General features: G+C 34.7%; 3 protein-coding genes across 5 annotated transcripts; 1 reads left to right on the forward strand and 2 right to left on the reverse strand.

The window, feature by feature from the left end:
- Nucleotides 1-4720: 4720 nt before the first annotated feature.
- LOC116143830 (putative HVA22-like protein g) lies at nt 4721-6619 on the forward strand. 2 transcript variants are annotated; one of them, XM_031429280.1, is made up of 7 exons: nt 4721-4832; nt 4929-4983; nt 5092-5190; nt 5569-5625; nt 5696-5759; nt 5847-6059; nt 6264-6619. In XM_031429280.1, the coding sequence occupies exons 2-7, from the start codon at nt 4952-4954 to the stop codon at nt 6555-6557; spliced, it is 759 nt and encodes a 252-aa protein (XP_031285140.1). In that variant the 5' UTR covers nt 4721-4832; nt 4929-4951; the 3' UTR covers nt 6558-6619. The 2 variants fall into 2 exon arrangements, with proteins under 2 accessions (XP_031285140.1, XP_031285141.1); XM_031429281.1 differs by having other exon boundaries at nt 4727-4983.
- LOC116143831 (CREB-regulated transcription coactivator 1-like) lies at nt 5948-7258 on the reverse strand. The gene is made up of 2 exons (XM_031429282.1): nt 6743-7258; nt 5948-6030 (listed from the first exon to the last, which is right to left on the reverse strand). The coding sequence occupies exons 1-2, from the start codon at nt 7212-7214 to the stop codon at nt 6026-6028; spliced, it is 477 nt and encodes a 158-aa protein (XP_031285142.1). The 5' UTR covers nt 7215-7258; the 3' UTR covers nt 5948-6025.
- A 13793-nt stretch (nt 7259-21051) lies between these two features.
- On the reverse strand, nt 21052-25883 carry LOC116143861 (transcription factor E2FA-like). Of its 2 annotated transcripts, none has more exons than XM_031429312.1 (14): nt 25527-25883; nt 24493-24685; nt 24251-24304; nt 24047-24132; nt 23873-23961; nt 23729-23783; nt 23408-23460; nt 23278-23328; nt 23134-23182; nt 22944-23009; nt 22781-22857; nt 22381-22612; nt 21681-21747; nt 21052-21554 (listed from the first exon to the last, which is right to left on the reverse strand). In XM_031429312.1, the coding sequence occupies exons 1-14, from the start codon at nt 25749-25751 to the stop codon at nt 21421-21423; spliced, it is 1431 nt and encodes a 476-aa protein (XP_031285172.1). In that variant the 5' UTR covers nt 25752-25883; the 3' UTR covers nt 21052-21420. The 2 variants fall into 2 exon arrangements, with proteins under 2 accessions (XP_031285172.1, XP_031285171.1); XM_031429311.1 differs by having other exon boundaries at nt 21052-21557; nt 25527-25882.
- Between the last annotated feature and the right edge of the window lie 846 nt (nt 25884-26729).

Here is a 26729-nt window from a genome sequence, read left to right on the forward strand (position 1 = left end):
AAGTTAGTGGGAGGGGCAGTGGAAGAAGAAGAAGAAGAAGAGGTGTTCAAAACGACGTCGTTTTGTTAAATCCTTATAAATAGCCGAGCCGAGCCGAGCTCGAGCCGTTTATTTTTTTAAATGAGCCGAGCTCGAGCTTGTGCGCCAGAGCTTGTCAAGCTCGAGCCTGTCAAGCTCGAGCCTGCTCCTAATACATTCGAGCCGAGCTCGAGCCAGCCATTACTCGGCTCGGCTCGGTTCGTATGCACCCCTAGGTATACCATGTCTTCAAATAATATTAAAATTAATTTTGAAATGAGATATGATTTAATTAAAACAAAATAGATTAGATATTTCATAGGAGTGAACGTAGAAATCGGGTAATAAAAAGATAAAAGAAAAGGGCTAAATATATATAGATTAGCCATTGTGGAATGCAGTCTTGCAATTGCAATCGTGGGAACCTGGGCCTGGGCCCACTAAGATAAAACTGGGTCTAGGGCCACTTTTAAAAGAATAATCAGAAATTAAAGTGTTTTTACTATGATGAGAAGTATTTTGTTATTTTAATACAACAGAGAAGCTTAACCAACCCTTGGATGATCGAGTGGTTTGATGGAGACTCTTGGGTATATTACTTAAAGAGGTCATAAGTTCGAGTCCTTTCTCAGTTGCTAATAGGGGTGACTACTAGAGTTCTTACCCTGTCAGTAATTTCAAAGTCCTTGAAAATTAGTTAAGGTGCGCGTAAGCTGGTTTGGACACTCCTCGTTATATATATATATATATATATATATTATATATATATAATATATAAGTCACACAGGCATTGCAATGAATCTTTCAAGAATTACGTGACTATCAATTGAATTTTCCAGGAAGTAACCTAAAACCCCACTTGGTTTACTAGTCTTTAATTGTCCATTGAAGTTTTCTATGTTTGCTAATTTACCTCAATTAACTTGTTATTTAATCGTAGCTCCGGTCTCTGTGTTTGACTATAAATAAAACTATAAAATGTCTATCTCAATCACCGTGGATGTGCAGAGAAACTAATTGAATGAGTCAGTAATGAGAAAGCTAAACCTAAACTAATCCCCAACTGGTTTAATATAATAATAACTGTATTTTGTTTTAAACAATTAGATTTACTCAGTGGGTCTTTCTTTTATAATAATTAATTAACTAATATTAAATTAATGTGACCGATGAGGCTTGCATAATTGCATCGCATAATAAATAGTTATAATATGAGGTGGCTGTGGGTTTGGTTAAAGGTTGACCAACCATAACGAATCCTCTGTTTGATCTCTTTCGTTAATGTCACTCCTTACATCTTCTAGGATAAGGTCCTGATGAAATATTAATATTTAATTATTTAATTATTTTCAACTATGCATGTTTTAGTAGTTCATATAATTATCACGTCAATTATTATTTATATGCTAGCATCATATGAAAGATAGGTTAATTACTATTTTTAAGATAACATTTACCTTCTATATATCATAATACTTTAGTTAATATGTAATGATATTTATTATTGTAATATCACCAGTCAATCTATATTTTTAAGGAAGATGGAAACTTATATTAATTTACTACTTCGGAGACATCATTAAGAGAGTGTTTGTCTGAACTATGAAATTAGCTTATACAACAAGCACTTATAAGCTAATTTTAGTTTATAAACATTTGAAATTTAAGCAATTACGTGTTTTTTAAAGTACTTATAAGTGATTGATAAGTAGTTGACGTGTTTGGTAAAATGTGGCTTATAGTACATTTTATTAAAAAGGACTAAAATGATACTATATTAATAGGTAATTATGAAATTTTAAAATTAACACAGGCTAATGTGGTATATACTTGGTCAAACTAACTTATAAGTAGAGGTCTTTAAGCAAAAAAAAAAAAAAAAAAAAAAGCTTATAAGTTCAAAAAAGTTATAAACACAGACCATTTTAATTTTAGAATTTATAAACTAGTTTGATCAGCTTATAAGCTTAGACAAACACCCTTAAGTCACAAACATTCTAGCTATTTTTTAGAACCATTTAATAACCCAATAATGGGTTTTTGAACTTTTATGGCGGGTTTTTTTTATATTTGCAGACATTTTTTTTTTAATATTTTAAGTTTGTTTCTTTTTAGTAATTCATTGAGTATTTAATAATTTTGAAAATTGTTGGATGTTCGAGATTTAGCGATCTTTTCAGGGCTCATATAACTTTTAAGTTAAATAAAAAGAGTATTTTAAGATTTATCATAAACTTTTTTTGTATGAAGATATGACATAAAAAAAAATATACAAAATAGGTAAATTTCATTTATTGTTATGAAATTTGGCTGACATTGTAGATTTCTTTTTAATATGAATTTAAATAAAATTTTTGGTTTTTAAAAATGAGGGATAAACAAATCTTGAAACACTGTTGGTAAAATAAGTCGAATTGTTTTCAAGCAAATTTCGAATACAATCTTAAAACTAATATAAATTAAAAAACTTTTAGAAGTCATTTTGAAAGTTTTCTATACCTTTTAATCTATGAATTTTTTTTAAATATTATATCAAACACATTTCAAATATTAAAAATATCAAGATATAATTTAAATTTGTGATCGTATTTTAGTTTTTAAAATTATTTTTGAATAACAAATCGAGTAGAGATTTTGACTTTATTCTAAGTTTCTACCATATATACATGTGATGTACTTTTATTATAGTTATACCTATAAATAATAAGAAATGACATGTTGAGATTCCCTATAATAGCAGGTCAACATAAAATAAGGAGAGGGATTAAGTGATTGTCTTTTGAAATTTTCATAATTATACTTATATTAAATTATGAAAATACCCATTAATTCTTTTTGAAATAATCACTATCTCCAAAGTTTCATGAATTTTGTTAAAAGCTGACCAAATCTAAATTGATCTAACATTAAAAAATTGCTATCACGAAGAATAATATTATATATATCTCAAGTTTATATTCAAATTTTACATATTATTAATGTAATAATATCTAGTAATTTACTAATTTATGTATATTATGTAATTTTATGATCATGATTACCTCAAAATATATCTTATTATTTTTAACCCTTTTTAAAGATTTACACAAGGTTTATGAAAAATTGGAATTAGGATAGATGTAATTGTACTATTATTATTATGATACTTTAAAATAATTTGTATATTTTTTACACATATCAATATGGCATAAAGAGAGTAACTAAATTAAAATAATAGAAGTAAAACTCAATTGTATTACACTAATTTTTAATATTAAATTAAATTATTTTATTTTATATCAATTTATGAGTTTGACTTAGATGAAAATCAACCCAATTCCAACCTACGTAAGTTCAAGTTTGGCTTAAGATACCCAGCCTTGACGATTTCTTGCTGGCCTTTTTTGTAATTTCAAGGAAATTACAAACTGCAGAAATACGAAAGACAGCACCTTTTTATTAAGAATGTCACCATCAAAGATCTGATGAAAAGATGGTCAAAGTCAACGAATAGAAATTGTCAAATATACCCTTATTATCCTGTTGAAGATTCTAAAGAAGCTAAAAGCACAAAGAAAAGACACAATTAAAATGTATTATATAATTACACAAATATTAAGAAATTTCAAGAGATTTATAATGAAATTCGAAACCATTTAAATTAATTATATTTTAATTACAGGTAATTTATTTGTTTTTTTATTTTTTACACTTACTTGTGGCAAGAAATAAATTAAGAAATACCCTCTCTTCATGGATTACGTGGGACATTAGTTCAAATATTTGATCATCAGTGCATCTTCTTGAAATTTTGTGAAATTATCTGAGATAAAAATTCCAATATTAATATAGCCAATACAATAATTATTTAAAACAAATATAAATTAATTAGTAAAAAATATTTTTTCAAATTAAGTTTATATTTTACACAAATTCAACAAAGAAACAAACCCAGCATTTGTCAATAAGCTTTTGTCTAGGTAGCATATGTCATAGGCGCATGAAAATTTTATCAATTATTTATTAAAGGAAAATGAAAGGAAAACAAATGATATTAATTTATGTTAAATATATAAAATAAAATTTATCTGTAGTCTAAATAATTTATTAACCAATTGAAATTGTATGTTCATAAATATTCTTTTCAATTAAAATCTTAAAAAAAAAAAAAAATATTTCAGGTCAAACCAACGAAAATTAGATCATACATAATTTCCTTTCTAAAAAATAATAATTTATATTAATACAAATACTATAAATTAAAATATAAATATAATACAAGTGATAATAGATGATAAATCATTTATACAAAAATAAATTAACATTATTGATATTTTTTTCAAATTAATGAATGTTTAATATCACATATATAATTATTTTTAACATGAAAAACTGTAAAAAAAATAAAAAAATGCCCTATATTGACTTAATAATCATAGGAAATTACATTTCATATGGTCAAAAAGATTTGAAACCCACGACTTAATTTTACTGCTTCCAATTCACACATTTTTGCCGCTAAATAAATGAGAGTGAAATGACGAAAGTAGCCTTGGAACCTAACTGCCAAACAGTAAACCCGTTTGAAGAATCCCAAGAAATCCCTCTGCAAAATTGCGTGTAAAATAACAAAGAAGCGTCTGGCGCAAGAGATCCCTCTTCATTTTTTAATATAATCTCATCACTTTTCTTCTTTCTTTAATCTGAAACTCCTCCTAAATATATACATATATATACACACACATTCTCAAACTTTTTCCTCTTATCTCAAGTTTCACTTTTCTTTACTGTTTATTTCCCCAGAATCGAAGATCTTCTCTCCAAGGCTAATTCAAGTCGAACCCCATTTCTTCTCAAGAATTTCTTTTTATCCAAAATGTTATTCAATTCTTCATGATTTTGATCTCTCTGGTGTTCGTAATTCGTTTCAGGATTTCTTCCCGTGTATTGAAAGATGCTGGGAGATTTCATTACCAGACTTCTTATGTATGTAATTCGTCTCTTTTCTTTTCGTTTTAATTTTTTTTTTGATGATTGATGATTGTTGATTGTTGATTTTTTATTTATTTATTATTTTATTTCGGTTTGTTTCAGATTGGTTCTTGGGTATGCATATCCAGCCTTTGAATGTTATAAAATCATTGAGAAGAACCGGGTGGAGATTGAAGAACTCAGATTCTGGTGTCAATATTGGTAAGTTTATTATTAATTCTTTTCCTTTTAATTTGATTGTTGTTTTGTTTCCTCTTGTTTTTAGATTAATTTTTTTACAAATTATATGTTCCCCAAATTAGAAGAATCGGTCAATAATTAGTCATACAATACAAAGAGTTTGAAGCCATCAATGCTAGTTAGGTTGGAACAATTATTTCTAGTTTTAAGGCCAAACGACTTGATTTGAATCAGTATTTTCAGTTATTTAATATATCCACCTCCTCTCAGGTTTCGGTTAAAATATAAATACAGAATTTATGAACATGAATGGATCGGCTCATCGTGGCCTCAACATCGAATAAATGATTTGATTCTGTATAATTTTTATTTTAGCAAGATTTTGTACCAATTTTGCAGGATTCTGGTGGCAATGCTGACAGTTTGTGAGAGAATTGCAGACGTTTTTGTTTCATGGTATGCAAAATCTGAAACATACATTCATGAAGTACTATTATGATCTGTGCTAATTTTAATTCTGATGAAGGTTGCCCATGTACGGCGAGTTGAAGCTGGCATTTTTTATCTACTTATGGTATCCGAAAACAAAGGTAATTAAATAGAATCAAACTGGTAGATTTGATATCCTTTATATTTAATCAAAAATTTACACAGATGTTTTGTTTTGATGAAATCAGGGAAGTGGGTATGTTTATGACACCTTGCTGAAGCCGGTTGTGTCGAAGCACGAAACTGACATCGATCGAAAGATTCTGGAAATGAGGGCAAGAGCGTGGGACTTGGCTCTTTACTATTGGCATAATTGCACGGAATTAGGCTCTGCAAAGTTCTTTGAAATGCTTCAATTCTTGGCGGGTCAATCTGCAAGGTTTAGCAGTAATATCAATCAGGTAATCTTCTAATCTCCTAGCAACTGCGGAAATGCAATAATAATAAACTTATCATTACTTACAAGACTTGCCTATTCCAATTCCCATTCCCATTCCAAATCCAACAAAACAAAACAATTTTTTAAAGCAAAACAAAAATTGCACTCTTCATTATGTTTAAAGTTTGCTATATACACAACAATTCTAACTGACAAAAAATTGCAGAAATCCAATCAGCAAGCGCCAAGTGCACCGCCACTGCCAGAAATGCAGAATTCAGGCAAGCCCCATAAATGGTCATCGTCTTCAAGCGGCGGACAACCATCTTCACCAACAGTCAATCGGGCCGTATCAGAGCCCATGAAGCCCAATATGGTCCAAGTCCACACTCGCAGCCCATCCGAGCCCGTTAATCTCGAAGACCATCCTTACCCGGACTCCCCCAGCGCCCCCGCCTCACCAAACGACAGCCTCCTCCTAGCTCGTCTCAGGCTCCGCCGTCAAACCCCCCACCATTGAAATGAATCAATGATTACCCAATTGTACAAAACATTAAAAAAAAAAAAAAAAAAAAAACACCCACAAAAGAAATTAAAACTAGTGTAAAAATTCTTTCTTTCTTTAATTGAAATTCAGTTAATTCTTTCTTTATTTTATTTTTCATGTAAATTTTTGTTATCTGTTGAAAAAAACTAATATAGTACCGAGAAATTGGTGAATGGCGCGAGATAAAGCCGAGATGATATGAGAATTGATGAAGCGTAAGCAGGAAGAGAGAGAAGTAAAGAGGCGGTGGAGGAAGTGTGGGGCGGAAGACCCGGGGGAGGAGGACATGGGTTGTAGGTAGGCCCAGGCAGCCTGTTTGACGAGACGGTTGCGAATGGAGATTTCGTAGGCGGAGTTGGCGGCGGATCCGGCGGTGGGGGAGTTGACGGAGGAGCATGGGATGAGGTCTTTGAGAGAAGTGTAGGATAAAGAGGTGGGTTTGATGAGGGAGGTGAGCTCAAAGGATGATGGTGAAGAGGTACCGTTTTGTGGTAGAGTGAGTTTTGTTGGGATGGGTAGTGGTACGGAGGTTGAAAGTAAGTTTCTGCGGCGGAGGTGTGGTGGTTGGAGCGGCGGCGGCGGGGGGTGTGTTTCAGGTGGATTCATGGTTTGAGTGAGTGTTTGAGACATTTGAGAGAAGGGAAGAGAGACAAAAGTGTTTTGTTTGTGGTGATTGTCATTTATTCACAGTTTCTTTATTTATTTTTTTAATTAATTTTCCGGATTATAAAAAACATTTATAGGTCAAAATATATTTCATTTAATCATGAATTATAAGTTTAATAATAATTTGTTGGCAATTACTTTCAAGGTTTGAAAGCTTCAATATGTTGAATAACCATTTCACACTATTATTAACTATCTTCACATGAAATGCAGAACAGAACAATATCAAAAATTGTCACATGAATAGTAATAAAAATAGAATCATTTCATATTTTGAGAAAAAATAAAAAGTGAGTATAACTTTTAGGAGAGTTGATTGTTGCAAATTCCCAATTGCATATTGATGTTAACTTATTTAATATACACGTGGTTAATTTATTTCCTCTTTTTTATCTAATTAAAACGTATTCAATCATAAAATACATGTAATGTGTAAATATGATACTTAATACTTATATAATATACTATGATTTTTTTTAATATTTAATCCCTCCAATTTTATGTTGATAATACACGATTGGATGTTTGACGGTCAATAATTTAATGTTGTTTTATTAAATTTTCATGTTTATCTTGTTTTGATTCAAAGTTTTCCTTTTGTTGTATAATTGGCGTTAATCTTGTGAGGTTGACTGCTTTTGCATTACACCTCTGACTCTGAGTCAACTTGACTCTATTTTTTTTTCCTATTTTTTAACGATTAATTTCATCCGCCCCTGAAACATTGTTAAGTTAAACTCCCATAGTAATTTTCAAGTTCAATTAAATACCTCCTATTGTTTTTTTATTATATATTATTACAGGGTTTTTAATATTTTTTAAGTTTTTCTTTTTTTCAATGAGATTTTTGATAATTTTAAGTGAACAATTAATAGTTTTAAAAAATTAGTAGTGATGTTTAGGGATAGATGAAGTTAAATCTTTATTTGCACAATTTCTTGATTTAGATAAATGAGACTCTTATGTCAAGAAATTGTGACACTCTTAAAATGCATGTTAAAATTTTGGTAATTAAAGATACAACTATATAATCAATTCAATAAAAAAATAATAATAAGATAACAAATTGATTCTAATCCACGATTATTGACTAAGGATTAGATATGGGCGTCCTCCTCGCCCCACGGTACAGGGCGAGGATTCCTAAAAAAAATCAAGGACAAGGATGACGACCAGAAAATCCCTCGCTCTGGGGACGAGGATAGAGGTCCCATTTTCTTCTTCTTGACCGCCTCACCTTCAACCCCAACAACCACGACTTGGGTGGTTTTTTTTATGTATCGATTTAGGCTAGTGTTGTTGTGGATCTTGTGAAGTTGATTTGATTTTGTTGTGGCTGATAACCATTTTCTTTTTCTTTCACGTTTACTTCCTCAAATTTCTTAAAGAAAAAAAATATATGGTTTTGGTGGGATGACTGGAAATTTGTTGATTATAATTATATGGTTGTGGGTTTGAGAAATGCCAGTAATGATGCCGTGTGTATGGAATGTTGTGATTTCAAAAGAGATGGAAGTGAAGAGGCAGCGGTGATGTTTTGGGTATGGAAAGTTGTTTCGGCAAGCCTTTCTAATCAGAGTAATGCTACAGTTATCGAAGGATGTGCACCAAATTCGTGCACCGAATAACGTGGTAAAATCCTGACCGTTGATTCATTATAAATTAATATTAATCAACGATCAGTATTTTGTCACGTCATTCGGTGCATAGATTCAGTGTGTAATTTTCGGTAACTGTATCATTTTCCTTCTAATCAGCACCACCACAAGCCACTCATGACAACCCAACCTTAGACAATCACCACCACAAATGAAAATCTCCAAACAAATTATTGAGTTAACTAACACAATCAACCAATACAACCCAAACAACCATTCATAATAAAAATGAACAAATTCAAAACAAACTCTATCTGGTAGAAACCCGATTTCTAAGTTGATTGACACATATTAATCATAGTAGTTGATCTACCCAATTGAAGCCATCATATATGTCAGAATCAACGACTTTTATATCATCATCAGTGAGGGTCTTTTTCTCATCATTTCGTTGGCTGGTGTTCTGTTGCTAGTTATCACTGCAAAAAATCTGGTTGTGACTACAAATGGTCGGTTGTTGTTCGGGTGAGGAAAGGTATTGATGAACTCGATGGTGTTTGAGTTGAAAATGTTGCTCAAGTAATAATGGTGCAAGGACTAGCGTTCCTCATGTGGCTCAAAAAGCCATCGACGCTAGTCAAGGCTTGGAACTGGTTATCCTCGGTATTGTTTTTCAACTTTTTAAGAATATTTATGGCCTTATTTTTGACCTTAGAGGACTTGTGCTTTGTGAGCTTGCCTATAGTCACACCTAACTCAAAATATGTTAAGGGCATCAGACATTTGTAATCTATATGCATCTATCGGTACTTGATAGACATTTATTAGTGACTAATAACCAATCGATAGACAACTATCAATGTCGATACCCAATTGAAATCCGAATAAAATCTAGATAGAATACTAAAACAAAACAAATTCTATCCGATAGAAACCCAATTTCTACTCATGGCAGCCCAACCTTAGACAATCACCACCACAAATGAAAATCTCTGAACAAATCATTGAGTTAACTAACACAATCAACCAATGCACCCCAAATAACCATTCACCATAAAAACGAATAAATTTATGAAAATAAAACAACATCAATACTAATATACACTCACCTCATCATATCGTTAAACTCCACATCTCAATATAATACTTCATCATCTGAAATTAACCATACTATTAGTGTGGAAACTCAAGCATACAATAATACCATCAAACCCCCAACACCCCAAACTGTGGTTGCTCGTCAATCGCTGTCCGTCGCCCCCTATTTGTTTCATGTGACAATCGCGATTTTGCAACGATTTGGTGTAGCTCGCGACCTTTTCTCGTTAATTGCAACTTCCTGTTGATTATTGTTGCTATTTTGATTGCTGTTGTGTATAATTACCTAGTCGTTGATGAAAAGGCCGTAGAGCAGGGACGGGAGGAGACGAGGAATCCCCTTAGGTGGAGAGGACAGGGAATGGGGTCCCTAGCCCTACCCCGCCCAGTTGCCATCCTTAGTAACAATTAATTGACAGACCAAATATTTATCAACACATTATAAGACAAATTAGGAACTTTGAAATTGTTAATAGTTAGCAGCTTCATACCTCCTACACAAGGATAGATGTATTTATTTTAGCCAAATTAGTCATTACACACACACACACACACACACACATATATATATATATATGCACACTTTTTCGAATAAGTTTCTAAAAATCTGGCTGAAAAGATATAAAAGTTTCAAATCATTCAAATCTTTTAATTTAAATTTTCAATTTACAATATAAATTCGTGGCGAATCTAACGGATATGAGATGAAAGTTGGAAGCAGTTATTTTCTTTACTACTTCACACCTACTCTTAAACTATTGGATAGTAATGGATCCATGGTTGAAAATATAAGTTAATTTTTAAAACATAGTTAAATTTAAAGGGAAAATGTATTCTATGAACTATTTGTCTGATAAGTGTCATTTCTTTGAGTAATAAATGACATGCATTCTTTTTGTTGTTGTTTGTATGTGTGTGTGTGTGTTTTATTCCCTAAATGATGATCACATAATTTGAAGTGAGAAATTTTTTAGTAAATTCATGACATTTTAAACATAAATGTGGTAATTAATATAATAGGCACTGTCTAAATAGCAAGTAACAATCATAATTATCAAAAGTTAGATCAACCGAAATACCTAATACAGCAATGGAAGTACATAATTAAATATTTATTTCAGGAATAGTTTTATAATAAGTGAAAAACAATGAGAGGGAGCCACGAAGAGAAATGGAGAAAATGGTAGGCCACTTCGTGAGCTTGATCTAAATTCAAAGAAAGAAAAAGACAAAGAATGGCCACTAGTTCCAAATTGATGAATAATCTAATTCTTAATAAATGGGATTGGTCAATTTTGGGGGCTCTACTCTAGTTTTAGTTATTAAAGACTTTTCAAATTTACTTATCATTTTATTTTTGTGCTTTTTCCATTTATTTAAGAAAGTGTGCTTCACCCACCTCTTCTTACAACATATTATTTATTTTTTTAATTGATTTTGTTATTTAATAAGGTCTTGTTAATGTATAAATGTTGAATAGATCTCACTTGTTTCATTTCTTTTTTAATAACTAATTTAAAGAAAAAATTATGTAATTTTAAGGCTTTTTTTTTCTTATATATATATATGTAGAAAATTATGGACCAAATTTAAGCCTTTAAAGGATGTCTATGTTGATTTTGACAGTGTTATAGACATGGGTTTGCCTAATATTTAACAAACCTTAAGAAAGGTCAATAAATTTAGGGGCAATCCTATCTTAACCCAATTAATTATTTATAGTTTCACATACTTCATTCTCATAAATTAACTTAAATTAATTATTTTATATATATAATAATTCTCTTATAAAAACATTTTTACGTAAATTTTGTGAAGAACTGCTTAAATACCATTGAATTCATTTATAAAAAAAAATCATGTCGGTCCAATGATGATAAATCTAATGATAGTTAACACGGTCTTCACAAAATTTAAGTAAGGACGCTATTATCATAGAATTGCTATATATATAACCTGAAATACAGAACTTCTTTGAAGTTTTTATTTTACCATTCAAACTTGAATGAATGTAAAAGGTAAAGGTATGGGGCAAAAGGTGAGCTGTAGGCCCACAGTTCTGGGAATCTGACGTGGGGCTGAGTTGGACGCCAATCATGAGTCATAACCAAGTTGCGGCCCTCATTTTGCGTCTCTTGTTGTCAAAATCACATTTAACTTTATATTAAAATTAAATATAATAATTATATTTATACTTTTTTGCTTCATAACGAGGAAATGAATTAGTATTGGATACCACCACATTTTGCACCCCATCAATATATTACTCTTAAAGAATATTGGATGAGTCCTTTTTTAAACGGCAATTTAATATTATAATAATATGGTTGATTGATTTTATAACACATGGATAGTTAAATGGGTTTTTTCGAAACCCCATAATTGTCTTCAAAGAGGTTATCGTAAGAGAATTTCTAACTACTACTTACAAACCAATTATATTTAAAACCTGTCAATTTCATAAACAGTTGTTACTAAACTATTAATTAAGTTAAAGATTTTCAAGTTATTTTGTTTTTGTTGACGACGTTGGATTTTCAGCATCATCTATCCCAACGTGATTAGACTTTTGTGTATATCAAAATCTCACTAGTAAATCCAACAGTGTGATGTATTGACCTCTTGACGATGTTACAATTGGTAGCATAATAGACTTGTTACAATTTTCATCATTATAAAAATTTGAGATGTTACAATTGGTAGCATAATAGACTTGTTACAATTTTCATCATTATAAAAATTTGAGATGTTACAATTGGTAGCATGATAGACTTGTGATCTGATATATTGACTTGATGACGATGTCGGGTTATAAGATAAGTATTTGTTACATTCCACGTTACTGGGAACTAAGGAGCTGAGTTTATAGAGCAAGAGTTCAATTTGTAAGGTTTAATTAACTTCTTAAACCTAAATAGACGCAGACACTTGCATAAAATTCAAAACAAAATATGTGCTAAAAGCCTCCTAGAACTCAAAAGCCAATATATTACTTATTGTTGTGTATGATTTTTCTGTTAAGCTCGGGTTATTGTGAGGATATAGCTTGACCTAGAACCAACTCAGCAACGATGTTTGATCGACCCAGCATAAGCTCGTCGAGCTATAGCTCGATCAAGTAGAAGCTAGTCGCTAATAATCCAAGCAATCATTCAATAAATTCTCGGATTATCTCAGATCCCAGATATTGCGGAAAATATTATATCAACAGTAATTTCTGCGCAATACCAATGCCCAATTGCGAGAATATCGAAATTACATTTCAGATCAATTGTAATCCCTTTGTTTTCGCTCTTTCCTTCCTACAAATCTTGTATATAAACCCCCTTAAATTATGAAAAATGAGTTACAAAATTTTCACAGAATTTACATTGTAAGCTCTCACCGCAAATACAAAACAGTGGACGTAGGCTTTAGAGTTTACCTCGCTAAACCACTTTAAAAACTCTCATTGTCTTTTACTTTATTGCATCTTTATACCTTCATCACTGATTATCTTTAATCATGCCCACATCAGTTCCGATCCCAGCAAGGTCGATCGGAACTGATGAGGGCGAACAGTCACAGCGACCAACCCAATCCATGCCCACAATGGTGCACACCAGGTCAAAGACTACCACTGGAAACCTTAAAAATGTGGAAACCACCCACCAGGAAGTGCAACAAGATGTCGTTGGACGCCGACCGCCCGTGCCACCAACTCAACACGTCACAAACCACCACGGGGTAGGGACGTCAAACCCCGAGAATCGCCAGCTGGTGGAGATGATCAGAACAATGGTTACACAGACGGTGCAACAAAACGTGGGTGAGCTGAGGAACCAGCAATCAACTACCCAGAATCTCAACTAGCCACACTTCACCAACGCCACTCCAACAGGTATGAATTCTGCAGGTGGACGATCCGCTTCGTTGGCACAAAGAGGCGACCAACACCCCCAACATCGCAAATTACACTCCTTTCATGGCGCAAATCCTGCGAGCAAACTAACCCCGGAAGGCGACCAGGGAAGCAACCGCTAGGGGAAAACGAAGACAATGGACACCCCTAAGATGCACAGCGATATCCCCAGCATCAACGTGCGGTATTAACCCACGTCCTGGACAAGATCGATCTTCGCAGGCTCGCGGGACAAGCCAAGTGCGTCAATTTGGCAATGACCGACATTCCGGTTATACCCGACGTCGCGAGCAACGCACTGACGAGCATGATATCACTTATCAGCCTAGCCATCATGACTCGACCTCGCGCATCAACACGCACACTAGAGGGACCTTGCAAGTGGCAGATTTGCGAAACTTAGATCACATGCAGAAAATGCTCGATGATCTGAGAGCCCGCTAAATTGGCATGGTGGAGGAAATAGTATGTTCCCCATTCACAGAGGAAGTTTGCCAGACCCCGCTTCCACAAGGATTCAAGGCGCCAGAGAGTAAGTTTGACGGAAGAGGGGACCTAGAGACCACTTCGACAATTTCAATGACCTGATAGAGCTACACCAGGTTTGTGACTTGGCTAAATATCGGTGCTTCGTAGTCACATTGGTAGGGGATGGTACACTACCAGAGGAGAGAACCGAAGCCAAAACACTTCACACCAAGGCAACTTGGTATACGCTCATCAATGATAAATTGTACAAGCGCGGGTTTAATGTACCGTTGTTGCGATGTATAAACCACGAGGACGCGAATTATGTTTTGAGGGAGATCCATGAGGGAATTTGTGGAAATCACGTAGGAGGCAAATCTTTTGCATACAAAGTACTTCGCCAGGGATATTACTGGCCAACAGTTTTCGACGATGCAGCGGACTATGTTCACAAACATGATAGATGCTAGAGATTTATAGGTATTCCGTAAGCCCCACCGCAAGAATTGACCACTTTGACAAGCCTCTGGCCATTTGCAATCTAGGGCATCTGTAAGGAAACGGTCCATGTACGCAATGGAAAAACAAAAACATAATAATACAAGGATCGTTCCCAAAGAGCCAAGATCAAAGGTATAATTTTACAGTTTTATCATAATAAAAATCTGCAGAAATTAATCATGAGTTTAGAAAAACATACGCACGTTTGGAGGCTCCTTCAAATTTGTCAATGAACGTTTTTGCTATCAGCCTAAGTATAGGATCGAACCCACGTAGTCCACACGACGACAATCACAAAGAACTAAGGAGGTCAATGAACGTTTTTGCTATCAGCCTAAGTATAGGATCGAACCCACGTAGTCCACACGACGACAATCACAAAGAACTAAGGAGGGATTTGCTAGATCCTCCTTAGCTTTAAGATTAAAGAAGAAAAATCAAATGAATTGATTTTGGACAAAATGAAATACTGCCGTGGGAGAGAGTTTGGGGCTGCTGTGTTTTGTTTTCAAAGAGAAAATGAACAGTGAATGAATTAACACACATTTTACAAATAACTATTTTCTTTTATATTGAAACTTAGTTGCCCTATTCCCATATGGAATAGACTTGGGCTCCAACCCAAACACTCCATGTTACCAAACACTCCCAATTAGATATTTTATATTTATTTCATCATTATCTCCATTAAAATCAATTAATATATATTTAATCTATATATTAATATTTAACAATAATGATGATTTAATTAAATATATGCGAACACATATTTAAACGTAATTTCACTTATTTAATTTTTCTAATAAATTAAATAAAGGCTACAACCTCAGAAAATTTAATTGCACTGTGAAATTACCGAAATACCATTTCGCCTAAAAAAGATGAAAACGCCCTTCTTTCTTCTTGGCTCTTAAATTATCTTCTATGTGTGTGACTGATAGGCTCCTCATCATACCGGTAGTGTATAGTATCGCGATTAACACTAATTAGTCATCTCACTAATACACAGACCAAGATTGACCCCTAGCAAGACATCATGGCCATCCGATAGATTCAGATTCAGCAAAGTAGCTACTTGTCAACGATATGGTTACCGTACAATTCAATCCTTTCATCATCCGTTATCTCGACGAGACGAAGGCATATAAATAGTGTCAACCTTCGGTTACTCTCGATATTATGTATTCAGTTTCTGGACCAATGACCTGTATTATAATCCAGATAAAGCAACAACTCAATCCCATTGTGGCCATAGTTTTAGTGTCATTACCATATACTGAATTGTGCCGTGAGATAACTTCTCCCGTACCCGAGAGTGATGAATACTTTGTCAATCCACCATAGTCTTGATACACTCATTGATGCAGCTAATCACCACCGTATTGACAGCTTTGAAAAGAATTGCGTTAGGCTAGTGTCAAAATACACCAATCGGTGCACAAGGCGCTCCGGTGATCTCAAGTCTAAGGATCACATGCACCACCATTCGTTAGAGGATTTGTTCCATAGACACTAGGGTTACCATCCATATGGAATCCTCTGGTGGGTCTGTCCAGTAAACTTGCTGCGGTGCATTCGCCTACAGCAAGCACCCATATGTTGCACCAGGTTGTCACTAAACAACCTTGACAAGTGAGATCAGTCACTGCCTTTCAACAGGGTCGTTCAACACTATGATAGCCTTACCGTATTATCTGTACCCTTACTTCAGTATAATACTGGGGCTACGGACGTTTCTAGAATGGGCCACCATATGTGCTCATTGGGTTCTCACTATTAAGATTTGAAACACTTGATACCCTCGTCACAGTTCTACCATTCTAAGGACATATATCAATACATATTGCAATAATAATGATTTACGCGATATAGAATAAAATGTCTTTTATTGATTAATGAACATTATTACAAAGAGTCAATTCTATAATAATTGATTGACTCTAGGGCATCTACTCTAACAGCATCGACCTTATCGGCCCTTTGCCTCAAGGAAAAGGGGCCGTTAAGTTCGCAGTAGTTGCCGTTGACTACTTCACCAAGTGGGAAGAGGTCGAGCCCTTGGCAACAATAACGTCGAACAAGCTGAAGGACTTCGTCTATAAAAACATTATTTTTCGGTTTGGGATTCCCAACACAATAATAACCGACAAAGGGAAATAGTTCGACAGTGAAGACTTCAGGACCTTCTGCAAGCAGCTTAGCATCAAGAGGAGTTTCACCGCTATTTATCGACCTCAAGCCAAATGACAAGTGGAGGCTGTGAACAAGGTTATCAAGCACACTATTAAGAAAAAGCTCGACACCTTGAAGGGGAGGTGGGCCGATGAACTGCCCAAAGCTTTGTGGTCCTATAGGATGACAACCAAGAGTTTGATAGGTGAAACCCCGTTATCTCTATCATACGGGTGTGAAGCAATGGTCCTGGTTAAAGTGGGGATAAGCTCATTCTGAAGAGAAGTTTTCGACGACGAAACAAACAAAGATCTTCTCCACCTGAGTGTAAACCTAATCAAAGAACACCGGGCCAAGTCTCAGCTAAGACTCGTCTCATATCAACAGCGAGTCAAACGATACTTCAATACCAAAGTAAAAAATAAAGACTTTGAAGTGGGCGATCTGGTTCTCAAGAAAGTCGTCCAGAGTATCCAAAACCCAAACTTGGGGGCACTTAGACCTAAATGGGAAGGTCTTTTCAGGATCTCCGAGAAGCTAGCGCCAGGATCTTTCCACCTGGAACACCTCAACGGCGAAGCAATAATGTGAGCTTGGAACGCCAAGCACTTGCGAAGGTATTACCAATAAGCAGCTCGGGTTTCACTTATTTCTCTGTTCTTTATTCGTTGTAAGACCACTCGCGGCCAAAGCGTTTGATCAATAAAAGAGGTATTATTCATGATTTTCTTTGTTCGTAGTTAATGTCTTTAATCCATTAGCATTTATTTACCGACCTGTAAATCGCGACCTCAGCGATGATATTTCAAAAGAGAACTCGAAGTCAAGAGTCTCGGAAAGGCAGCTTATCTCAAAAAAGCCACGCCAAAATCCAACTCTTTAAGGATGAAATATCCTAAATCGATGAAGTTGAACTTAAAAAAATTCAAAAAAAAAACACGTCGAAGGAAATCGGCCCTAAGCTAGTGATCAAAACTTGAAAAGGACGATAAGTCCAAAAATCGAAGTTACTCATCGCATAAGATTTTCTCGCATAAATCAAGATGGAAAATCCTAAATCGACGAAGTTAAACTTGAAAAAATTCAAGGAAAAAACACATCAAAGGAAATCAACCTCAAGCCAACAACCAAAAACTCGAAAAGAACGATAAGTTCGAAATCCAAGTTAATCGGCACATAAAATTTCCTCGCATAAATCCGAAAAAGTTCCTCGAGAAGCGAGCTACGCATGACTTATAGCAAATTCGGATCTTATATTACAAGTCCAACTAGGACAAATGAAATGACTCCGCAGAAATATAATAGCCATTGCTCGAAAAGGAAATGTTGAAAAATTTTCTTATATTGATTAGGTTCAATTACATTGTTTCAAAAAAAAAGAAAAAAGAAAAAAAAGTAAACAATCTCTTAGGTTGTTGGAGGAGCAGAGGGGTAATCCTCGACTGATCCAAGGAGCTCCCCATCAAGGGAAAGAGACAGTTCCACGACAAAAGGGACGATAGCACTATCTCCAAGGTTGAGAGCCTCTCTCGGGGGAAGTGTGGTTAGGGGAACCGGATCCTCAACTTCCAACTTGAGCCCGATCTCCTCTTCGCCTTCCTCAACTTCTCCCTAGCCCTCGTCATCATCCTCGGAGTCATCCGAATACACGTAGGCCATTCCCTGAGTTTCGACCTTCATCCTCTCGACTTCCTTTTAATAAACTCGCCGGAAAGAGTGTCGCAATAACAATAAAACAGTAGCATAATGCACAAGAACGCCAGAGAACTTTCGTGAATTGAATAAGGATTCTGACGACTTCGCCACCTTTTATAGTAGCTTGCATGGGAGACGAAAGAATGGGGTTTAATCGCAGCCGTCGAGTTGCATTGAATCTTGACCCTTCATTCGTTGAGCAACCTCAGTCTTTAGATGTGGCCATGTGTCGACTATCCGCTAGGGGCAACAAACCGTCAGACTGCTACACTGATAACCGTTGCCGCACCACGAAACGTGACTGACAAAGGTTGCCGCATTTAATGCGACATGACCACACATAAATTATATGTTTGCCCTAACTTTTTATATTTTGAGTTTGTCAGGCATTGCAGGAAATAAAGACCCAAGTGTGGAGTACGTCGACCAGACATAAGGTCGACCCTTGAAGCTCGATCGAACCTATACTCGGAGGCCTGTTGATAAGACTGAGCTTGACATCAAATCGAGCAATAGTCTTGAAGCTCGAAACGAGCATCGAACACTAGGGGGCAGATCTTGTGTGTGATTTTTCTGCCAAGCTTGGGCTATCATGAGGATATAGCTCGACCTAGAACTAGCTTGGCAACGATGTTTGATCAACTCAGCATAAGCTTGTCGAGCTGTAGCTCAACCCAGTAGAAGCTAGTCGTGAATAATCCGAGCAATCATTCAATCAATTCCCGAATTATCTCAGATCCCAGATATTGCGAAAAAGATTAAATCAACAGTAATTTTTGCGCAATCCCAGCGCCCAATCACGAGAATATCGGAATTACATTTCAGATCAATTGTAATCCTTTTGTTTTCGCTCTTTCCTTCCTACAAATCTTGTATATAAACTCTCTCAAATTATGAAAAAAGGTTTACAAAATGTTCATAGAATTTACATTGTAAGCTCTCACCGCAAATACAAAACAGTGAACGTAGGCTTTAGAGTTTACTTCGCCGAACCACTTTATAAACTCTCATTATCTTTTACTTTATTGCATATTTATACCTTCATTGCTGATTATCTTTAATCACACCCACATCAGTTCTGATCCCGACAAGGTCGATCGGATCTCGCTAGTTGATGCAGATTTTTGTATCAACACTTATTTTCACCAGAAAAACAAATTAAGAACAATTTGCCACAATCCCTTTGATTGGTTTACGTAGAAGTAGGAGTGTATTTATTCATCAAAAGCTGAAATTAAACTTTTGCTAGAGGCAGCCAACAAAGCGGGTCTTTTGTAGATAAATGAGAATTTGCTTTAGAGAGAGAGGGCATGTGCCAAAAGAGTCGCAACATGAATTTGACATCTCAACCGTGAATTGGGACAAGCTAATCCCCCATCAAAAGATGACTCATGGGAGGAGATAGAAGACAAAAACAAAAGAGAAAGTGCTGGGCTGCTGGACTCCTCTTTCATATTGTTGTTAACTAATCATATTACAGCGACCTAAGGTCCCCCAACAAATGAAATTGTGGTTGATTTTAATTTGGGGCCTCTCGGCTTTCTCCTTTGAGGGGTTTTTTTACTTTGTGGCCTAGAAAAATAGCTAGTACAAATTGCTTGCAGAAAAAATGAGTTCATGCATTAATTTCGGAATAATAAGTAGTGAAATTGACATTTAAAATGACGTTCGCAATTCCGACGACGAAATCAAGGACCTTCATCTCCGGCCCCATCCGTGTTAAGATGTATTCCCTAATCCCCTTCGACCCAATGCCATCGTCAAATTTTTGGGAGCGGGGGCAGAGGCGCGTCTCCCTTGTAGAGGAAAGCAATATCTATCCCTAGTCCCGACCCCATACTGAAAAATCCTTGAACCTTGGCCTTTTTTTATTTTTTTAAGTGAAATATATATTTTTTTAAATTATACATTTTTACGAGGAAGGAATTCGAGGGTTTTCTGCTTTCCCACCAGTGTCCCGATCCTTGATTTCAGGGTATACTTTTCCCATCCCACCCAAACAGGACCGATGTTTTTCAAGCATCCAATCGGACCAATCCCTTCAGGTTTTTGTGTCATCCCTAATTTAAAGAAGGCTTTCTATCTAACAGTAACTCCCACCTTGATTTAATCAAGTCTAACAAGCAATTCCAATTCCACAACTAACTGTAATTAAAGTTTTAACTCTGGAATCTTCTACAGGGATAATTGAAAAACTTAAATTTGAGAACTTCACCTTCCAAAATTGACACGAGATCAAACAACAGCCACTGTTGAAAATGTAATATGCAGTTTGAGTTAAGAGGATAGAACAACGCTAAAAGATCAGCTCTAATCTATAACACCTTAATGGTAAGTCAAATTCTTACATCAAAGAATATACCAATGATTTAACTTTCAATATCATACATCAGAGCAATCCAGGCCAGAAATTTTAATGACCTGATTACCCAGCTTATCTGCATCACAACATTTAGATATCACTGCCTTTCATATTTCAAATAACAGAATCGAAGGTGCTACCTACATAAAAAATGTTGTTTACTATTCCACAAATAAAGTTTATTTATACTAAACCATGGGTCAAAAAATTTACTCAGCTATGCAGTACAGGCACAGCGATAATCTCCTGTTCATCTGTCAACTTCTTCCACAAATTCCCGAGTTGTACGTTGTTCACTCGTTAGTATTCTTAACTGGTAGACATGGTACATTACTGGACAAGTCTCCGCATTTAGCTTATTAGATATATAAAATATCATCTTATGGTATTGTTAACATCAGAAGATGGCACTTCAGAAATCCTAGATGGTGGAGTTTGTGCCCTAGGAGTAGAGACATCAGACATTTCGAAATCAGCATGCAACATATTTACTCCGCCCCATTCAACACCTGCTAGTTAAGGAATTAAGGATTCAACAATTGTTTTTTGAACTGAATGAAGGTTAATAAGAGGAAGGTATGGGAGGGAAGGGACCATAGATAAAAGAAAGGAGCAATATATTAGATGAAGGATACAGTCTGTCTTCCATATATCTGTGATACTAACATCAGCATCTGATAGAAGCCAATAGTCGGCATCATTCTGCAACAACAATGAGACATGTATGTCAGAGTGATCTAAGCATTGGAGAAGAAAAATAACACAGTAGAATAACATATCTTTCATTCATTGTGATGTATGAGGTTTAAAAGATCTAGAATATGTTCAGAACTCCATGTATCTTAGTTCTGTTACTGATAGTTTACGAGTATTTTGAGAAATTGAAATGTATTGAGAGATGAGTTACAAACAAGATATTCTCCCGCAAACGAATTAAGATTAAACCAAATGAATTAGGCAATCAGATCCCTGGTTGGCATATAAAAATGTTAGAAACCAACATGAGAATTTAGATCAAAAGACAAAATTACTAAGTTACACCTAGTAGATATGACAGAATCTCAATGTCACCATCTTAGGGTGCATCTTCGTTTATCTGAAGATGTCCAGGCTTTTGACTACTTAGCTTGAAATCTATTTCATATCTGAGCCTCAGATGCAATGCCATGTGAAGGACATTTCCCAACTCAATCGAAACTTGAACCTTTAAATGGTATCTGGTTCCTCATTACTGAAATTGTAAATAATTTCTGACAGAAACTGAATATTGCTCTCATAAATCAACAATTTCTTTACAAGAAAGCTGTAAGGATTACTAACTGTAATTGCACTTACATCAACATCTGAAGGAACAATCTTCATCATTCCCCCAACAATATCCTGTGAAGAATTAAGATCAGAGCACCCTTGATGAGCTTGTTGTGCCTGAGGTTCAATTTCATTTCCACTGCTCTCCACAGGGACCATCTCCCTCACTTGGTTTTCATTAAACTCTGAACTGGAAGCAGGTGGGAAGCTTACAGGTGGCTCAGCACTATTCATCTCCTCAAACTTCTCCTCAAATTGACTGGAGAGCACCAAAAAAGAAAAGGATGACTCAGGAAAAACAAATAAACAGGAAAGGATCTCAAGCTGTAAATCATCCAGCAATCAATGTAATTAAATATCATGAAAGATCAAAGAGAAGTCATTAAGAGCATGCAGAAATCTCAGCCTGACTGGATTGCAAAATTACCTAATAAGGTATACATCAATAGGACCCATTGTACTTCTAAGAATTATCCGGTATCTCCTCTGTGGGTATTCAACAGCCTGTCGTACAGCAATGACACATGCATTAGTTACATCATGATAGTAAATGACACTAATTCCTCTTAAACTTTCAGCTCTTAACTCACTTCATCAGGATCAGGGACTTCAAGTGTAGTTCCGTGGGGAGCTTTGATTGCAATAAGGGTTTCATTCTGCCGGAGTTGATGAAAACATGTCAAGTTTCAGATAAGCTAAACAACTTTGACACTAGTCCCAAACTAGAATATGGTTATAAAAGCATCCAATATGATGTAGCAAAGGAAAAAAAAGACTAACCATGAAACGGGGTATGTTCTTGATATCTTCTTCACTCACAAAAAGCCACCTGGAATAGTTATAGAGGAAAGAAAATGTTATCTGTGCATGTAAACACAAGTGCAATTAACAGGACCAGGGCACATGGTGAGGAAGAGGATTTACTTTTGATTGTTTTCATTTTCACTCAAACCCCTCAATCTTTCTTGCATTTCCCTGCAACAGTTGAAGAATCAACACTATTATAAAAATCCAGTATAGCGAAAGTTACCACTCTAGCAAGAGAATAACCCACATAATTTGGTCATCTAATCTGCGCTCTTCCAGGGAAAGACTTTCAACTTCAGCCTGCATTAAAAGACAATCAAATAAAAACCTGTCAATCTTGAAAAGCCACTAAAATAAAGCTCTTTTTCTTTCATTTTCTGGTTCCCCCTATTATGTTACAAAAAATGAGGTGGTAGATGAGTCAGAAATGCAGGATATTCTGTACAAATTTGCAAAATGAGATAAAGGAACACAGAAAATTCTAAACAATAATAATAATGATAGGAAAAAAAAAAAAAGTAGTTGCCATTGTCTGCATGTCAAAATATGAATATCTACTTTCACATACCTGTAAAATGGAGGCATCACCATCCGACTCCCCTGTTGTTGAATTATCAATTCCCCTAGTCAATTTGATTGATTCTTGAATAAGTTCCCATGTCTTAGATCAAATTAAAATACAAGAAAAATAACATCAAATTCTTATAATTACTTCCAACGTATTCTGTTCTTGAGCTTCTTCTCAATAAGACCAATTCCTTCCAAGACATTTGTTATGTCATATATCCGCCTCTTTTGCACCTATGTTAATCCACAACAGAAACGACCATCAATAAGTACATTAAAGAAGCCAGCATTATTCATGATTAATGAGCTGGATGCTCACCTCTAAAGTTTCTGCAGCTTTGTTCAGGTCAAGCATACCATCTTCAGCATGCTTAATGAGATTAATGAATTTTTTTGTCAGGAGCCCTGGAAGTTCAAGCAATATATTGTCAGCCTTGCAATAGATAACAGGTTCAGAGATACATAAGTAGCTAATATGGAATATAAAGAATTCTGTCATAAATGCCAAGACTTTCAGGATTACCTAGGGAACTGTCATAACGGCAGTTGCCAGCTGGAGTAGGAGTAGATGGGGAACCTGCAAGTTGACATAAACTACTTATAGTTTTTCACCCCTTGATGCTGGTTGTTAAAGTACTTGTAATTCAGCTTAAAACCCATTTTTTCTGTAGTAAAGCATATTTAATTTACACCATCTAATTTGGTTAATCTCTTAGAAAGCTCAAATCAGAGGATCCTAAAATGACAACACATAAAGTTTCTCACCACCATTTGACATAGGAGTCTGAGGAGTTGATCTATTGCCCTTCGTGGCCTTTACCCTGTTGTTTACCCTTGCCCCTTTTGCTGATACAGGAGTCTGGAAGGGACAGATGGACAAGTTAGCGAATCCAGGACTGCTAGCCCAATCACCGAATTCAGCCTCATTGTCATTCATTCCATTCTTCCTCTTTACTTGCTGAGAAACATAAGCAGGATCCCAGATTAATTAAAAACAGGAAGCTAACAAAGTAGACAACAAACTAGTAAAACATCTCTACTTTAAACCCTATGTGCTGTCGACTTCACGCGTAAAGCTTATTAAACACAAGTGTTCCAACTTAATAATTTATTTGCTGTTAAATCACATAGATAACGGCAATTGTATGATCACTAATATTATGTCCATATTACACTATCATTTATCGCAGCCCCACATCATAGTTACAAAATCCACAGAAACATACAAGCATACCAACACAATCAACAAATACGAAAAAACATCCAATCTTAACCTTGAATTATTCAAGGCACCACATAAAAACTTTAATAACCTGGTCTCACCAAACAAGATGGCAACACGCTCCTCAGGCTTTTGCTCTCAAATTTTTAAATCAGAAGGCCTCATGTTTATTTAGCAGTTCTCACACTAGCAATGTAGAATCTTACACATGAACTTAATCCTAGGCACGGCACATAACGATATAACAACACTTAGATTACTCATTGCACAGTAGTTTAAGCAATTCAGCAAACAAAAACGCTAAACTGAACTGAATTTAAATGTGTCATCAAGCAAAAAAAACCCTAATAATCAAAGCAAATTAAACAGCGATTACTTCATAATCAAGTAAAACACAAACAAGCCACAACTTAATTTAAACTTACTGTTAAAAAAATCGAGTATAAACGCAACAATGCATTCACAAAAGTCAAACAAAACAATTATTTAAGGAAAAAAAAATCCAAATTCTTTTAGAATTACAACAAAAAGATCACTAAAATAAATACAAGTTAAAAGAAAAAAAAAAAAAACTAACAGGAGATCTAACAACAATAGCTTCAGGTTCGTGATCGTCGGCTCGGCGAGTAGTTGCGGCAGAAGAGGAGAAGTGATGGTAATCATCGGAAAAACCAAACGGAGGTTTGGTGGTGACGAAGGCCAAGTGGCGCCTTATTGGCGGAACGATCGGCGCGGCTGCGGGCGGCGGATGGTGCGGCCGCGGCGCCGGGCGAGTGGAGGCTCGAGCAGCGGCGCCGGTCATGGACGGAGAAATTACGAGAAGAAAATAAAAGAAAAGACAATTTAAAAAAAAAAGAAATGAAGAAAAATGAGTTGAAATGAAAGGAAATGAGATCTGAAAGAGAAAAAAAGAAGTGAAGTAAACAAGATGAAGAACAGAAGAAAACGAGGGAAGGAGGGAATTTTAGTTCGGATGGATGTGGAGGGAAGTTTTGCCCAAATTTATTAAAATTAATTAATTATTATTATTATTATTATTTTTTGCCCTTTTGTTTGTGAAATTGTGTAGCCACCTCTATTTTTTCTTTTTTCTTCTAAATACTTCATCTATATTTATTTGATTTTGCTAAGGGTATGTTTGATTTGTCATTAAAAATTAATTTTTTAAATTAAAATACAATTAAAAAATATCGAATTAGTATGTTAATATTTTTAATACAAATTGTTTTCAAATTAAAAACTATATAAGATTATAAAATGATTAATTTTTTTTTATTTTATACTAGTTTTTATGACTATATTCCAAAAGTGTTTTTGAAAACTATTCAACTTATTTCTACTAAAAGCATTTTCATAAGATTTATTGTATTTTTTATTTTTAAAAACAAAAAATATATTTAAATTTTATATCAAACAGTCCCAAAATGTTTAAGCGCTAAGACTGTTAAAAATGATATATAATAAATGTTAAATATGTAAATAGAAGTAATTTAGTTTAATGATTTATTTTAACTTTCTATATCATAAATTTATATTTAATATTTTCTACATGTGTTTTTAGAATACATATTAAACACTAAAATTTTAAATTATATAGGAAATATTAAATATATGATGAATTAAATTGTATAATAAGTCATTTTTGTTTTGTTTAAATGGTGTGATAACTTAATAATATATTTCATAAGTTTTCAAATCATTTCACTCTAAATTTTTCATGAATTAGTTTACAATTATATATCCAAGCATTATAAGGGCAATAAATGCTTAAATATTTTTA

The sequence above is a fragment of the Pistacia vera genome, unplaced genomic scaffold, assembly GCF_008641045.1.
Source record: "Pistacia vera cultivar Batoury unplaced genomic scaffold, PisVer_v2 Contig433, whole genome shotgun sequence".
Lineage (NCBI taxonomy): Eukaryota > Viridiplantae > Streptophyta > Magnoliopsida > Sapindales > Anacardiaceae > Pistacia > Pistacia vera.

Bases quoted from the DNA above. Each gene is read 5' to 3' on its own strand.
- LOC116143830 (XM_031429280.1), top strand. From the start codon at position 4,952: ATGCTGGGAGATTTCATTACCAGACTTCTTAT. The intron at 5,626-5,695 runs GTATGCAAAATC...ATTCTGATGAAG, and splicing joins GCAGACGTTTTTGTTTCATG to GTTGCCCATGTACGGCGAGT. The intron at 5,760-5,846 runs GTAATTAAATAG...TGATGAAATCAG, and splicing joins TATGGTATCCGAAAACAAAG to GGAAGTGGGTATGTTTATGA.
- LOC116143831 (XM_031429282.1), bottom strand. From the start codon at position 7,214: ATGTCTCAAACACTCACTCAAACCATGAATCCACCTGAAACACACCCC.
- LOC116143861 (XM_031429311.1), bottom strand. From the start codon at position 25,751: ATGACCGGCGCCGCTGCTCGAGCCTCCACTCGCCCGGCGCCGCGGCCG. The intron at 24,686-25,526 runs GTTAGTTTTTTT...TATGTTTCTCAG, and splicing joins CTATTGTTGTTAGATCTCCT to CAAGTAAAGAGGAAGAATGG. The intron at 22,613-22,780 runs GTAATTTTGCAA...GGTGCTCTCCAG, and splicing joins ATTGATGTATACCTTATTAG to TCAATTTGAGGAGAAGTTTG.